Consider the following 17,405-nt stretch of genomic DNA (forward strand, 5'->3'; position numbering starts at 1 on the left):
AACCACTTCAAAATACTATCTATTTCTTTCAGTGTGGAGGTTGCAACTATGCATGGTACTGTAACAAAGAGTGTCAAAGAAGTGATTGGGTCAACCATAAAGATTTTTGCATCAAGGCCAAGGAAGACATCAAATCAACAGCAGCTCAAATTAGACTATTAAACTTCAGAATGCAAAGAGACAGACTTGGTGGTTCCCCTTATTATTTTGGAAACACTATTGCCAAAGACTTCCTTCAACTTGACAACAATGAATGGTCTGATGGGTCAATAAAGAAAACTGACTTGAACAGGGACTATCATATTTTGTCAGCTGGTTGCGGAGACTTACGCAATACTGTCTTGACAGCAGCTTCCCTTCCTGCCAGGTACCAGGGAAGTCTTTACATCACTCTCAATGACTTTGACCCTTTTGTCATGGCAAGAAATGTCTTGTTTCTCTTTATGTTGGTTCGGTTTGCAGACACTGAGGGAATTGAAAGCAGTCTGACTACCATCTGGTACTCAGTTCACATTACAAAGAAAGAGTATGACCTGATCAAGACCAGCTTGGATGAGCTCATTCAGATGACCCCTCAAAGTCTCACAGAGGTCACTCAAGGGTTGGTCAAAGTTCAAGGTGAAGATCTTGCAGACATGAGTCAAGTTTGGGACAAATGGAGATCTTTAGAATGCCAACGAAAGATACAATCCTCAATAAATCTCAGAAAACAAAGACAAACTGCATTTGAGAATTTTAAACAAAAGCATGGGGATAATGTGAAGTATTGTTATACCAATCCTTTACAGTCACCTGCTGTTAAAAAGCAAACTGAAGAATGGTTTGACCATGGTCTGTTCCTCCCCAAAGAGACGAAACAAGGGACAATGTCATTTGATAACCCAACACTAACGGGACGTGGAGCTTCAGCAGCTCCAGGTTATGAAACGCTAGTTAGGGATTGGAATGCACCAAAGGCAAGCCCAAAAGATTTTGCCTTTGTGTACTGCATCAGACCAGATTCACAACCTTTCAAAGTGTGGGATTGCTTGAGAGTGAGGGAGTCCGAGACCAGACCCTACCCAACCCCTATGGTGATGTATCACAACTACATCACAAACCTGATACAGAAAGTCAAACATCTAGTTCAGCAGAGAAGACTTTACATCCAAGTTTCTCTGGCCAATTCTATGGACTTTCCTTCAATTCATAAGTCTCTTAAGATGTCCAACTATGACCGCATCTTCACATCCAATATTGCTGACTATATTGGTTTTGGGAAGATTCTACAAATATTTAAACCCCTTCTGAACCAAAGTAACTGCTCCTCAGTAATTGTTACTGAAACAATAAACTGGACTCAATTTCGACCTCAGGCTGTCTGTAAACCTGGGACCGAAGAATACAATAGATGTATTGTAGCATATTGTCTGGATACAGGCAGAGATTTAAAAAATCTACTGTGTAAATTTGATATTGGAATCGATACCTGGATGGACTACTATGATAGTTCCCCTCACTTTGTTGCATATCTGCGTGCACAAATTATGGGCGGGGGTTTCGGGGTACCACCATTGACTAAAGTGCCTTCATTTGGTGAAGTGATGAAGTACAATGGTCTAGAAATGCGTGACTTTCGTAAGAAGCTGAATCGTCTTGTTCCATTTCAATATCGAGTCAATGCTCGTGATTTGAACGTTATAAATGTAACTGACAGAGCAGTTGAGTGGTGTCTGCCACACACTGATGGCTAAGTTTAACAAAGCTTGGCGTATATTTATTGTTGATTTCGGATGTAAATCTTATTTTAATACCCTTAAAAGATGCACCGTCACATAACAAGCAGTGATTGAGTGGGACTTTTGAAAATCAGATAAGTCTTATACACAGGAAATTACGGTAGCTAATATAATTTGACTAAATGAAACCTGTATCAACAACTACAGTAAAAAAAAGTAGAGTCGAATCTCTGCAACAAAATAGCTGTAGACTTGAATTTTTGTTTTGAAGTTTTTGGCTTTTGAAGAAATACAATGATGTATGCGTAATACATTAGTATGCCTGATGAATAGTGTCATTAATTGCAATTGCCTCATTAATTGCAATTGCTTAATGAAAAATTGTATTAAATTATAGATTTGGTAGCCGATTCAATACTAAATTAAGCTACACTTACTCATAATTTGTGTTGATTGGGAGTGTAATGACGTGGCAACTGAAATAGTTTTTGGACTTGATTTGTTTATTTGCTCTATGTAAAATACTTGTTTACAATGAGTTTTTTAACTATTAACCATGATCATTTATTAATATTAAATTGTAGTGAAATGAAAATAGTTTTACTCTGGCCGCACTGCCATGCTTTTTATGGCACCGGCCACATTTACAAATTTGAGTTTTAAAAATCAATCTGCCAAGCTTTTCTCCCAACTTTTTTTTTTAAGTTCATGCATTTTATGAGTGTTCAAATGCAATCTTTATAACTATTCGTAAAAATAGTCAGGAGGAAAAGGCAATAAGGAACATCTCAGAACATCAACGGGATCAAAAAGCATGTCCAAGCAATATTCATTTGGGCCCTTAGGCAGGCCCTGGACCCCGCAGAGGCACCCCCTCCCTCCCCCATCCCTTCAGTGCCGGCCAAGCTTAAATTTCTAAAACACAGAGCAAGTGGCAGAACTCATCAATTTCTTTATAGGTGCCAATGGACCAACTTCAAAGCTGAATTCATAAATACTTTTTGTTCAATACAAGAAATAGAAGAAATGACAAATGAAAACAAAGACTTTTTTCCCTTCAGATTTTCTCTAAGAAATGTTTTGTCAAGCAACAAAAAGCAACGCTCAGTAGCATGCCTCTATCAGTGATAACTAAAAACCGGATGTGATATTGAAGCAGCACACAGGAGTATTTTCACATCTCTTGAAAATATCTGCCCCGTTGCTATGAACCTGTTGTAGTTTTTGTCCTTAAAAAAACCCAATAATTGGACTTTTTCCCCTCAAAACCAATGATGTACCATCCCTTTGAATCTTTCATTGTTATTGTAGTAAATTATAAGGAATCAGCAGTCAATTACATGTCAATATTTTGATAGAAATTATTCTCATAAGACGCAAGTTACGAGCATGCTTGAATGTTTGCATAAAATTACTTAGAAAAAATATTTTGTTCAGAAAAAGTAATTATTTAAGGAATTAATAAATTAGACTGTGTAATAAGAAGGCAGTCAGTTATTGATGAGGATAAAGTGAGAAGCTGCTGAATATATGAGAATAAAATATAAAGGTCTTTGTCAATCAATTAACAATTTTCTTGATTGTTCATTCTGGCTCGACTTTGTTAAAGAGTTTGGGTACTTTTTGTAGGACACAAAACACATACCAGTTCTGGTAAACACATTGTAAGCTAAAACATTATTTTCATCTCACTGAGACGCAAACTAATTTTGTCACATTGTTTTACTCATTTCTCAAACACTACAGCACCTCAGCGAGTTATAATTTAAGGAAAGCTTTCTACCATTATTATCTTCAAGCCGTGCAAGTTTAATGTAAATCTGTGGACATTGTGTTTTGTGTTACAAAAAGTACCCTCAAAGAGTATGTTTGAAACATTACATAAACATATCAACAAAACGGCAAAAACCAAGCTTTGGTGATAATGTAGCATTTACTTTTCAAAAGTCAATTTGACACTAATAACAACTCCTTGTTTGGGTACAGATTATGACTGGGGTGGCATTATTAAATTGTCCATGGTGGCGCTATACAGTCCAGATGGTAAATTATACTGTAAGGGGAATTCCCAGCACAGTGCAATGGCATTGTGCAATAAATGTGCAATAAATGTGCAACGGCATTGTGCAATAAATGTGCAACAACAATTTCCCAGTCACACAAGGGAACTTCACGACATGTGTGAAGCTTCAATTCCATTTGCCACACCCTTGACATTCTGTTCAGTTCTCATTCAAACCAGACTTCTCTGATTTGAGGACTCAACTCCAGTTTTGGTTAAAGAATCATAAAAGGTGAGTACAATTTTTTTTAAACATTCGTTTTGAGGTTTTATTTTATTTTAATTAATGACTGCTGAATGTTGAATTACTTTAACTAATACAAAAATATTTGAACATATTTTCAGAATTTCTGAACTTGTATCAGAACCATACATCGAACAGTAAATCTTCCAAAGAACCTCTGTTAGTGCTTATTTTAAAGGGTGAGTTTCCACTGTAATCTAAATATTAATTATAACTAATAGACTTAAAAGTCCCTAGTCCCACGAAGTGACCTATCTGCAAAAAATAGTTTTTACATAAACTATTAAGATATGTTAACATTAAACTAATACAGAACAGTTTTGTATCACAAACTAGTTTTAAGGACTTTTCACCAAGTGTGCCATTTTGTGTTCCAACGAAGTGACCCATTATAATATGTCACTTCACTTATGACATACCTAGTGCTTCAGTACAGTTCGAAACTGGCATATTTGACTTCGGCGTTTTCACAAAGTGACCTACTTGTAAGATCTATTGAAGCATAGCGTTTCCATGAAATGACCTACATATGGCGATGTGCGGGAAAAACTCTTGTGTTTAGGAATAAATTACTCATTAAAATAGTGGCAAGAATGAAAACATATAGAATGTTTGTTACAAATAAAGACAAAAAAGTAGTAAGCAGACTCTGCAACAGTAAAAACATTTGGCTGTGGACCATATAAGTTACTTTGTGGGACTAGCTAAAATATACTAAAGTATTACATAAGTCAGGTTTTTGCCACAGCTAAAACACAGTTAATGCAGTCTGCTTTGACAAACCATGAAGTGAAAGTTTCATTTTATAACACAGTTTGATTACCAAAGATATGAGTGACTTTTTTTTAAAATTCTGAACATGAATTCTGAAAGTGTTGCCTTACAACTGAATTGGTACCGTGTGACGTTGCAAATATTAAGATGTTTTAATGAAGTGAATTTAAAGGCACTGTACACCTTTGGTTATTGTCATAGACCAGTCTTCTCACTTGGTGTTTCTCAACATATGCATAAAATAACAAACATGTGTACAGTTGAACTCAATTGGTCATCGAAGTTGCGAGATAACTATGAAAGAAAAAAACCTTGTCACACGACGTTGTGTGCTTTCAGATGCTTGAATTCGACACCTCAAAATCAAATTCTGAGGTTTCAAAATCAAATTCAAATATTTTAGTGAGAAATTATTTCTTTCTCAAAAACCATGTTACTTCAGAGCATGGAGGAGGTCTTCCTCCATGTTCAGAGGGAGCAATTTCTCACAATGTTTTATACTATCAACATCTTTCCATTGATCGACTAACAAGTCATTTTTATGCTCACAATTATTTTGAGCAATACCAATAGAAACCAGTGCCTCTAAACCAACAAAGGGATGTGGCAAATTCTAATAAAATTATTGATAACTTTAAATTATAATATAGGTTTTCTCAGTCAAATTCGGCAAATGAGCAGTCAATTTCATTTTCATGTGTTCGAATTAAAGTTGATTTGCCTCTCCAGTTGATACTGCGCTTCAAATTCAGAATTCGGCCAATCAATTTCGTTTTCAGTCAAGTCAAGTTCCTTTAGCACTCTGTTAAATTTAGCGTATCGTCATTCTTTTTCGTGACACACACGCCTCAACAAGCGTCTGGGAATTTGAATGCTGCTTTGATGAATTGTTAAATTCAATGATTATTTTGTTAAATCGAATGACGCAACATTACATTTGACTAATCATAACACGAAATCGAATGCCCCTTTTCTGTAGCATTCGATTTCGCGCGAAATAGAATAGCTTGATGGTTAAATTGGCTGCTCATTTGCCGAAATTGACCGAGAAACCTATACATCAACAAAATAAAAATAATTAGGCCTATTATTTTTGTTTTCTTCATAGAAATAATGGATGTTCAGCGAGGACATTGCTGGCGTTGTGAAGTTCAACTTGAACAGACCATTCACTGTCCTGATTGCAAGATGGCGGAGTATTGTAGCTCAACATGTGAACACAGAGACAGAGTTAGACATAGGAGTAGAGAGTGCCCATTATTTGGAACAAGATCATGCAAAAAATGCAAAAAGAAGGGTACAATGAAAGAGGTATGTCTGCTTTAATTTCCATCATTATCCCCTAATCATTTAAAAAAAGACAATTTACATAATGCTATAACTATTATCATAAAACCCCACTTGGTAACGATAGTAATGGGGAGAGGTTGATAGTATACAAATATTGACTGCTTCGCCTCGGGAAGATAGGCTGCTCCGGGGATCACCTGGAGTGACTAGTTTTACTATGCCACGAGACAAAGCAGTCAATATTTATTTTATGACACCCTTCCTTTGATTCTATCTGTATACTTTAATAAAAATTAATTCACACAACACCTTTATTCATGTGATCCACTATCTCCAACGTTGTGTTGTATACAGAACAGTACTGTTGAACAATTCTTTCGACGTATTTTATGCTGCTTTTAGTGTTCTTTGAATCTGCAGAGTCTATAAAATCATGAATTCATCTTCAGTAAGTAAAACAAATCGCGGACGGGGCTCATTGTCCTCCATTTTCCTGGTAGAATCGTCAAAAAACTTGACGTACGTCGCGCACAATCAATCGTCAAACAAGTACTGTAAAATCTTACGTTGAAACACCGAGTTTTGACAAAATAAGAGGGTACCAGACTACTGCTGTTACGTTCGTTCTCTAAACCGTATTTCAAATGCACATATGTTGTTCATACACCGGGTTCGAGAGTCTGGGTACCAGGGTATCCATGCACTAGTACATCGGTTGCTAGGCTATCGTGGAATAGTCCATTGAGTAGTTACTTTGTTTGGTGAACACGTACAAGAGTAAACATACACAACACCATGTGACAGGCTCTCGGCCAATCAACAGATAGAACCAAAGGAAGGGGTGTTATAATATAAAACATTGTGTGAAAGGGCTCCCTCTGAAGTGATATAGTTTTCAAGAAAGAAGTAATTTTCCACAAATTTGATTTTGAGACCTCGGATTTAGAATTTAAGGTCTCGCAGTCCAGCATCTGAAAGTACACAACTTCGTCTGACAAGGGTTTTTGTGATTTCAAAGTTATCTCGCAACTCCGACGACCAATTGAGCTCAAATTTTCACAGGTGTGTTATTTTATAAATTTGTTGAGATACACAAAGTGAGAAGACTGGTCTTTGACAATTACCAATAGTGTCCACTGTCTTTAAGAAATGTTGTTGTCTCTTGCATGCATGTCATGTAAAAGCTAGAATATAATAGAATAATGTTTTATTGTCACTTGTAAAAAACAAATATTTGTACAGTGAAATTCGTTTTGGTTTTGCGTGTCTAAAAATATGTTATATTAAAATTACATTAAAAGATTTACCATTTTAATCAGAGTTCTAGAGGTACACTTGCACAAAAACTAGAACGAGGATTCATAACAAAGATATTTAAAATAACACCTGGAAAAGTAACAAATTCTCTAACAGAGAGTTGATATATTTTATTCTGCTATAATGTCTTTTCAGTGTGGACGTTGCAACTGCAAATGGTACTGTAACGAGGAATGTCAAAGAAGTGATTGGGCCTATCATAAGAAGTCATGCAACGAAAATAAGGCAGCAATAAAAGAACTAGCAGCTCAATTAACAGAAAAACACATTTCAATGCGTACCGACGGACTTTGTGCTCCCCCTTTTTATTTTGGAAACTGCATTGCTAAAGATTTCTTGCAAATAGCAAACAATGAATGGTCTGATGGGTCAATAAAGAAAACTGACTTGAACAGGGATTTTCATGTTTTGTCAGCTGGTTGCGGAGACTTACGCAACACTGTCTTAACAGCAGCTTCCCTTCCTGCCAGGTACCAGGGAAGTCTTTACATCACTCTCAATGACTTTGACCCTTATGTCATGGCAAGGAATGTCTTGTTTCTCTTTATGTTGGTTCGGTTTGCAGAAACTGACGGAATTGAAAGCAGTTTGACTACCATCTGGTACTCAGTTCACATTACAAAGAAAGAGTATGACTTGATCAAGACCAGCTTAGATGAGCTCATTCAGATGACCCCTCAAAGTCTCACAGAGGTCACTCAAGGGTTGGTCAAAGTTCAAGGTAAAGATCTTGCAGTCATGAGTCAAGTTTGGGACAAATGGAAATCACTAGAATGCCAACGAGGGAAACCATCCTCAATCAATCTCAGACAACAAAGACAAACTGCATTTGATGCATTCAAAAAAGAAATTGAACAAAAGTGTGGTAAGGGCAAAAAATATGGTTGTACAAATCATTCACAGTCATCCAGTGCTGAAAAGCAATTTGAAGAATGGTTTGACCATGGGATGTTCCTCCCCAAAGAAGAAAAACAAGAACTAATGTCATTTGATAACCCGACACTAACAGGGCATGATCTCCCAATCACTAAAAAGCCGAGCCCAAAGGATCATGCCTTTGTGTACTGTGTCGAAGCAGTTTTACATCCCTTCAAAGTGTGGGATTGCTTGAGAGTGAGGGAGTCTGAGACCAGACCCTACCCAACCCCTATGGTGATGTACCACAACTACATCACAAAATTCCTCAAGAAGGTAAAAAGCTTCATCCAGAATGGAAGACTTTTTATTCAAGTGTCACTAGCCAATTGTATGGACTTTCCTTCAGTACATAATTCTCTAAAGATGCCAAACTATGATCGCATCTTCACATCCAATATTGCTGACTATGTTGGGTTTGCCAAGCTCTTGCAAGACTTCAAACCACTTCTTAATTCTAGTAATCACTACTCAGTACTTGTTACTGAGACAATAAACTGGTATAGACTTTTCATTCAGCCTGGGAATGAACTACAAGTTCAACTTTGTACTGAAGCTTACATTCAGGACACAGGCTGGAATTTAGCTGATCTTCTTGTGCTTGACACTGATGTAGCACCTTCTACCTTGTTAGAGTACTTTGATAATGCCCCTCACTTTGTTGGCTATCTGCGTGCACAAATCATGGCAGGGGGTCTTGGGATACCACCATTGACTTATTTGCCATCAATTGGTGAAGTGATGAAGTACAATGGTCTAGAAATGCGTGACTTTCGTAAGAAGCTGAATCGTCTTGTCCCATTTCAGTATCGAACCAATGCTCGTGACTTGACCAGAATAACTGCAACTGACAGAGCAGTAGAGTGGTATCTGCCACATACTGATCACTAAATTATAGTAAGCAAGAGCAGGTTGACATTACATCATTAAGAGTCGTTATATAAAAATGACTTTCCAAACTGTCACCTGTAAGTGTTACCAAAATCAATAATCAAAGAAATAGCTTAGTTTCAACAAAAGGAAAAATGTCTATGTTGGAAAATTGATGATTAAATCATCGGACTAAGCATTTAGATTTAAATACCAACTTGGTTTTGAGGCAATTTTGTAATCCACTTTAACTTGAGGTAACTTAAAAATGTTTACACTTCATGCTTATGTATATATTACATAAACTGACAATCATTTCAAAGATAGATGGTATCACCCTAATGTACCATCATTTGGTGAAATGATTAGGTAATGGTCTACAAATGCGTGACTTTTGTAAGAAGCTAAATGTGTGACTTTCGTAAGAAGCTGAATCTTCTTGTTCCAGTATTGAGCCAATGTTCATGACTTGACTCCAGTAATAAAAATGCAACTGGCAGAGCAGTGGAGTGGTATGTCCCACGTCCCACATACTGATGGCTAACACAAAAAGAAGTTTGACTTAAGTTCAATATAGCTTATTCTGATTGGGTACATGTATATCGTACTGTAAAGAATTATACTACCCAACATTTTTATGGAATATTTAATGAGGATTGAAGTGGTGTATTTACTCTTAAGTTTTTAGCATTAATTATTAATACGGATTTGCAAGCACCTCGTACATAAACTAAAGTTGTATAATGCCGCATAAATATAAGTAAGTTTTTTGCTTTCAAATGTAAATAACCATACAATTAAATACACAAGTATTGGTAAAGAGATCGTAAGTCAGTAACCAAGTAAATTGATGTATAGCACCTGGGTCAACTTTTGTTCATTCAGTCAAAAAGTTGCGTAACTTGTAGGAAGGTTATGAAGAGTGCATTCAAATGTAAACAATATAATTGTTGCTTTAATAACAATCTGATAAAAGCCAGATTTCAAGTTATAGTATTTAGACTGAATTCAACCTGCAGGAACATTTTCAGTTACAAAGCAGAGTCTCATCTTTGTGGACAAACAACCTGTAGAAATGAAACTTTATGAAGAAGTTGCTGGCTTTTGTAGCCTACAATGTTTATGCAAATAAATATGCATTGCATACTTTAGTAATTAATAGATGCATTTTGTGGTGAAGGGTCAAGTACAGTAACTAATTTTGACTGTCTGTCAGATATTTTAATGCTTTATATCAAAACTGCTTGTTCATACTTAATGGTGATGGGCTATACATGTTGGAGTTATTGTAATTAATTTTATTTGTTTATTTGTTTCAATAATGATTATAACTATAACCTTATTCTATTATCGCTTTTTATCAAATCGATACAAAGCGCTTATTAAGAATTACAAAAGCAACCAAACAAAAGGGGTACAAAAACTACCAGTTTTTACAAACAATAACAATGCAATGTGTTTGAATAACAATCTGATAAGAACAATCTTAAGACTGAAACTGTTTGTGTGCAAAGACGGTCTTACTTATTAACCACAATTATTGTCTACTTTTTAGTTGCAGTGAAATAGGAACAGTTAAACTAAAGGCTTGTTATTGTGAGCTTTGAACAGGACCCCCAAGTGTATGAATTGAAATCTTCTCCAAACCAATGGTGTAAAATATGTTGTTGTTATTGTAGTCAATTGAATGCCAATACTTGATCAAAGTTACTTTACTTCCTCATTTAGGAAGAAGTTTCACGCATGCTAGATAGAGCTTAAGTTTGAACTATACGCAGAAACAATTTTACCCCTGAAAATTGTATACTAAAAAGGCGTTCAAAGATTGATAAAGATGAAATGACTGCTGAGTTTAAGAAAATAAAATATCAAGGTCTTTGGCAAATATATTTCAGTTTCCTTGGTTGTTCATTCAGGCTCAACTTTGTTGAGCCCTCCCATAAAAAATACTCTACACGATTTTTTGAAAAATAAAAAGCTAACGATATAAGCCTAGAATGCTGAATTAATCTTTTCAAAATTAAATTCAATAGTAAATTTGACACTGAACAAAGTTTGTATTTTTATAAGAATATATAAGAATGACAATGAATAATAGTGTGTTATCAAAGCCCTAAATATTTGTTCAGCAACATGGTACTTTTTATTATGAGGGTCATTGTGTTGTTTACATTGAATGAGAAAATGTCAACGCTCTAAAGTGTGGTGGCGCTATACAGCCAAGGTCAATGCTACTGTACAACTCTACACTAGTCTGGTTCCATGACCAAAGATTCCTTGACGTCTCTTGTTAAATTCGACAGAGCCTATTTGGAGATTTTTGGGTCTGGGAACCAGACTAACTCTACAATGGGGAAATACCCAGCACAGTGCAATAACAACCAGGGCTGATACATGGTGCTACATGTCCAAGACTCCTTCTTCCTATGTACATGTATGGATGTTTTTTTTTTATGCAATAAACCAACTAGAAGTCGACAACAATGAACTCATGATAATTCATCTGGATATCTGTATTAACTGACCCATTTAAAAATATTATACCAGGTGAGTAGGAAAATTGCAAGTTTTTGTTTAAATCGTTGTTAATGTGTAAAATTTGTATTTCAGTATAAGAAGAGTGTGTGTTTTCTATTTTTTTAATTTTTTTATTAAATGAATGCTAAGGTGTTGAATAACTAATAACTTTAATTTTAAACAAAAAACAGTGAGAATATATTCAGAATTTGTACTCAGTGCCATTTTTTATACAGAAGTTATTATCGAGATGCTTGTTTTAGTGTTTACTTATTCTTAAGGCAAGACAGACTTTGAATGTTTTCTTTGAAAAAACAAGTGATACAATGTAGGTAGAAAACATCTCAAAAGTGTGGTTTAATTTAGCAAAACTAAGGCCTGCGCTAAACGTCACACTTTTGCCGAGCCGAACTCTAATGTTTTCAAATCGATTTGGCAAGAGCGCGACGTATGTCACCGCGTCGAGCCGTACCGTGTAGCACGGTAAGGCTTGCCGTGCTACACGGCAGTGCCGAACTTAGGTTTGTGCTAAACGTCGCTCTTTTGTCTAATTTTTTTCCTAATTTTACAACTGTTTGAGTCGACACGACAAAAGTGCGACGTTTAGCGCAGGCCTTAATGTATTACTATTTTTTTGTCTTTGTTTCTAAGAAATAAACATGGACGTTCAGCGTGGACATTGCTGGCGTTGTGAAGTTCAACTGGAACAGACCATTCACTGTCCTGATTGCAAGATGGCGGAGTATTGTAGCTCAACATGTGAACACAGAGACAGAGTTAGACATAGGAGTAGAGAGTGTCCGTTATTTGGAACAAGATCATGCAACAAATGCAATAAGAAGGGTACAATGAAAGAGGTATGTTGTGAATTTGGAAAGTTCAAGACAAGATTCTCACATATTGTCATGAATGCTGAATATAAGTCAAGCTCAATTCCTTACATCATAAAACTTAATGTGATGAATTGGGGACTATGGGCCACTAGGTGGCAGCAGACATACCAGAGTCTAATAATTTACATTGTTAAAACACTGGATAGATTTTTGCTGTTTATACACAGAGATCAAGTTCTAGTGCAGACATTTAGCCGACTACTGACCAGAAACGAACATGCGCAGTGGCGCACTCACTCGAAAGACTCGTTTGGAACCTTAGTCAACCATCGGTACCACTGTATTCAACACTCCATTGCCTTCTGTGTTTTCGCTATAGTACCACTGGTTCCCTTCTGCCCTTTACACATATAAGTATGGAACAGGCTGTTGGGACCAAGGAAGAAACCATGGGCATGAGGCTAGTTCCAAAAATGGTCTACCACAGCAGTCAACCAATGGTCGACCAGCCTGGTTTTAGTAAAAAAAAGTCAATCTTTAGTTAACCTTGGTGCACAATCGAACTTGCTCATAGCCTTGGTAGAACGCCAGTATTCTCAAAACTACAACTAACACCCTCAGAATAAAGGCAACAAATGTTATAAAACATTTTTTCATTGGTTTACCTCATTGAAACTGAATCTTCGTTCACGTTCCTTGAATACCATACTTGCAGACTTTCTGGTTCCCCAAATCTTTAAAATGTTTTGAGCACACTTTATTTTCATAAATAAAGTGAGAATTGGAGGGTTTTAAGACATCTATCAAAAACGTCCATTTTGATGACTCTTTTTTTAATTTAAGAAGTGTATCAAACATTCTCTATATCCTATCTAATGCGCTGCGTTCTTGACGTAGTGGCACTATACAAATGCCCTATATGTATGTTTTTATGTATTACTCTGTGTGTAAATTAATATTATGTGCATCTAATTCATGTGCATGCTAAAAAATATGCACAACAATGCGAAAAAAGGGCACAGTCTAGAAGAATGTTTCAAAAACTTTTCAAGCACCAAGAAAAGATTTGTTTGAAGGATCGTTTTTGTCAAACCTTATACTTTGATAGCTTTGAAATACTGCATTGAAACTTCTTTTTTACAGTGGGGAGGTTGCAACAATACATGGTGCTATTGTTTAATGTTTTCTCTGGTTTTGATAAATAACAATTGTGATTTTTTATTGGAAAAAAATGAATACACTAACCACTTCAAAATACTATCTATTTCTTTCAGTGTGCAGGTTGCAACATAGCATGGTACTGTAACAGAGAGTGTCAAAGTAGTGATTGGGTCAACCATAAAGCTTTTTGCATCAAGGCCAAGGAAGACATCAAATCAACAGCAGCTCAAATTGGACTATTAAACTTCAGAATGCAAAAAGACAGACAGGGTGGTTCCCCTTATTATTTGGGAAACACTATTGCCAAAGACTTCTTGCAACTTGATAACAATGAATGGTCTGATGGGTCAATAAAGAAAACTGACTTGAACAGGGACTATCATATTTTGTCAGCTGGTTGCGGAGACTTACGCAACACGGTCTTGACAGCAGCTTCCCTTCCTGCCAGGTACCAGGGAAGTCTTTACATCACTCTCAATGACTTTGACCCTTTTGTCATGGCAAGGAATGTCTTGTTTCTCTTTATGTTGGTTCGGTTTGCAGACACTGAGGGAATTGAGAGCAGTCTGACTACCATCTGGTACTCAGTTCACATTACAAAGAAAGAGTATGACTTGATCAAGACCAGCTTGGATGAGCTCATTCAGATGACCCCTCAAAGTCTCACAGAGGTCACTCAAGGGTTGGTCAAAGTTCAAGGTGAAGATCTTGCAGACATGAGTCAAGTTTGGGACAAATGGAGATCCTTAGAATGCCAACGAAAGATACAACCCTCAATAAATCTCAGAAAACAAAGAAAAACTGTGTTTGAGAAATTTAAACAGCAGCATGGGGAGGGCGTTAAATATTGTTATACCAATTATTTACAGTCATCTGATGTTAAAAAGCAAACTGAAGAATGGTTTGACCATGGTCTGTTCCTCCTCACTGAGAGAAAACAAGGGACAATGTCATTTGATAACCCAACACTAACGGGACGTGGAGCTTCAGCAGCTCCAGGTTATGAAACGCTAGTTAGGGATTGGAATGCACCAAAGGCAAGCCCAAAAGATTTTGCCTTTGAGTACTGCATCAGACCAGATTCACATCCTTTCAAAGTGTGGGATTGCTTGAGAGTGAGGGAGTCCGAGACCAGACCCTACCCAACCCATATGGTGATGTACCACAACTACATCACAAACCTGATACAGAAAGTCAAACATCTAATTCAGCAGAGAAGACTTTACATCCAAGTTTCTCTGGCCAATTCTATGGACTTTCCTTCAATTCATAAGTCTCTTAAGATGTCCAACTATGACCGCATCTTCACATCCAATATTGCTGACTATATTGGTTTTAAGAAGCTTCTACAAATATTTAAACCCCTTCCTCAACTGAGAAACGGTTCCGCCGTACTTGTTACTGAGACAATAAACTGGATTGAATTTTTACCTCAGGCTGTCTGTAAACCTGGGACCAAAGAATTTTCACAATGCTTTGTAGGATATTGTCAGGATACGGGCAGAGATGTTGCCAACCTTAAGCGTAAGTTTGATATTGGACCTCAAGTCTACCTAGAATACTTTGATAATGCCCCTTACTTTATTGCATATCTGCGTGCACAAATCATGGCAGGGGGTGTTGGGGTACAGCCATTGACTAATGTGCCATCATTTGGTGAAGTGATGAAATACAATGGTCTAGAAATGCGTGACTTTCATAAGAAACTGAATAATCTTGTTTCATTTCAGTATAGAAGCAACAATCGTGATATGACTCTGATAAGTGCAACTAACAGAGCAGTGGAGTGGTATATACCACATACTGATGGCTAAATCATATGCAATTATCAAGAACCAGCCGTCGATTTCACCAAACTCTTCCTAACTTAGGATTAATCTTAGGACTTAGGATGAGTAAAGTTCCGTACCCATAAACAATAGGACGCATTGAATCCATCCGATTTCACAAAACGCTAGGATTAATCCTAGCGTTTCGTGAAATCGGCTGCTGGCCTCAGTGTATTTATATGGATTCCCATTTATACCTTCCGTTAAAACATTCAAAACTCTTGCATAAGTTGAGAGCAATTCTGACAGTTTAGCCTCAGCTCACCTCGACTCTGCTTTGAGTTTCGTACTTGCACACTAAAGTTTCAAACTGTTGCATGGAAATTTCAAACTTGTGCCAGCCAAAAATGTGGCTTACAGACTTAAATGGGGCTTTGGAATGTGTCCGCTCTGTACAATCATCGGATAACACCCATCTTTTGAATCAAAGAGGTTAATTTATGTTTAATTAAGGGAATGAAGGGGTAGCGACGAGTTCTTCAGTGGCCATTTAAAGCCGGCAGGGTCGGCGGCCGTGTGATAAAGGCCCAAGCCGAAGGTGAGGGCCTTTATCGCACGGCCAACGACCCTGCAAAGTTTTAAATGAACGTTTAAGAACGAGGCACTACTCTTTTATTCCCATTCATAAATGCCTTTTTGTTAAAAAACGTTAAAAAAATACAGTTTAACCAAACTTTGTGAAGAATCTGTTCGATGCGCGTGGGTCGTGTGTACGCCCGCGCGCTAAGATTACGCGAGCGCGCTTAGATTACGCGCTGTTACTATAGCTATGAATTGCGATCCGCGTGATAATCTTCCGCGCCCGACACGCGGAAGCCAGCTTGTTATAAACAGCTCCAGCTGGTCATTATCAAAGGTTTAAACACACCACGTGACGCGCTCTCCACCAATAGGAGTAGAGAAACTGTCTGGGGTATTTATGAATGTGGGTCATGTGATCTTCTGTCAAGCAATCATTACAATGACAATATCAATAGTTATGTGTTAGACTCTTGCCTTACAGGAAAAGCTTTAAGTCCACTCTTTCTGTCAAGATCATGAAGTGCTCCTCAGAAAACTAGCTGTAATGTTGTTACTGCATGTGATCTTTGGCATTGAATGGTTGGGTGTCCATCTGTTTGATTTGTGGTAACACCATGTAATAATATTTAATGTAGAATAGTTCTTATAGAATCTTACTCTGTTACTTTATTAGTGATCTCACTAGCTGGAGAAGATTCAGAGTTCAGGTAAAGTGTCTTCTTCTGAGGATCAAGGTTTTCTTGTGAATATCTTCATGATAAAACGCATTGACGTTATTGTAGATATACTATTCTTATACTTTACTAGTGTGGAGTGAGAAACATCGGTCTTTATTCACTAGCGTGCGTGGAGTGAGAAACAATGGTCTTTCCATTTGGACCAGCCTGCTCTAGTCCACATTATTGGCATTTGTTGTTAAAATTCTGCAAAGCCTTTGTGCTATCAATGTCATTACTACCATGATTTTGTGGGGAACTATAATGGATGATGATGTTGTCTGAAAAACAAACGTGGAATGGGATACATTGGTTTCAACATTTCGACTCTAGTCAATTATGCTGTAAAACCTTCTGCTCTTTATCAATGTTATTACTGTATTGTATTTTAAAAAATAAGCCATGGATGTTGAGAGAAAGATTTGTGGGAACTATAATGCATTGACTATAAACAAAACTGAATCTTATGTCACATACATATGTAGAGTCGTATTATACTAATATCAGCATACTTAGTTCTTAGTCAGTGTTTATTAAAATCTTTCTCAGACGATCTTAAGATTGGTTGTTTTTATTAAATTATTTCTTAATAACACTTTTTCGGCTAAAGTCTTGTCAATTTTGTGTACTATGTTAT

General features: G+C 36.8%; 1 protein-coding gene across 8 annotated transcripts in view; it reads left to right on the forward strand.

Annotated features, from left to right (window-relative positions):
- The window catches only part of LOC117296567, a 23,613-nt gene extending 8,017 nt beyond the window's left edge, over positions 1–15,596 (forward strand). Inside the window, exons 1-5 of one of the 8 annotated variants that reach the window (XM_033779573.1) lie at positions 3,716–4,012; positions 4,126–4,203; positions 5,907–6,109; positions 7,541–8,575; positions 14,874–15,596. In XM_033779573.1, the coding sequence (XP_033635464.1) occupies positions 5,912–6,109; positions 7,541–8,575; positions 14,874–15,515 (1,875 nt within the window). In that variant the 5' untranslated portion in view covers positions 3,716–4,012; positions 4,126–4,203; positions 5,907–5,911 and the 3' untranslated portion in view covers positions 15,516–15,596. Of the gene's footprint in view, positions 1–32; positions 2,928–3,691; positions 4,013–4,125; positions 4,204–5,906; positions 6,110–7,540; positions 11,738–12,358; positions 12,565–13,814 lie in introns of those variants that run through there. The other 7 variants (XM_033779574.1, XM_033779575.1, XM_033779571.1 and 4 more) reach the window with 7 other exon arrangements.
- The last annotated feature ends 1,809 nt before the right edge of the window (positions 15,597–17,405 follow it).

Source organism: Asterias rubens, chromosome 11, assembly GCF_902459465.1.
Source record: "Asterias rubens chromosome 11, eAstRub1.3, whole genome shotgun sequence".
NCBI lineage: Eukaryota > Metazoa > Echinodermata > Asteroidea > Forcipulatida > Asteriidae > Asterias > Asterias rubens.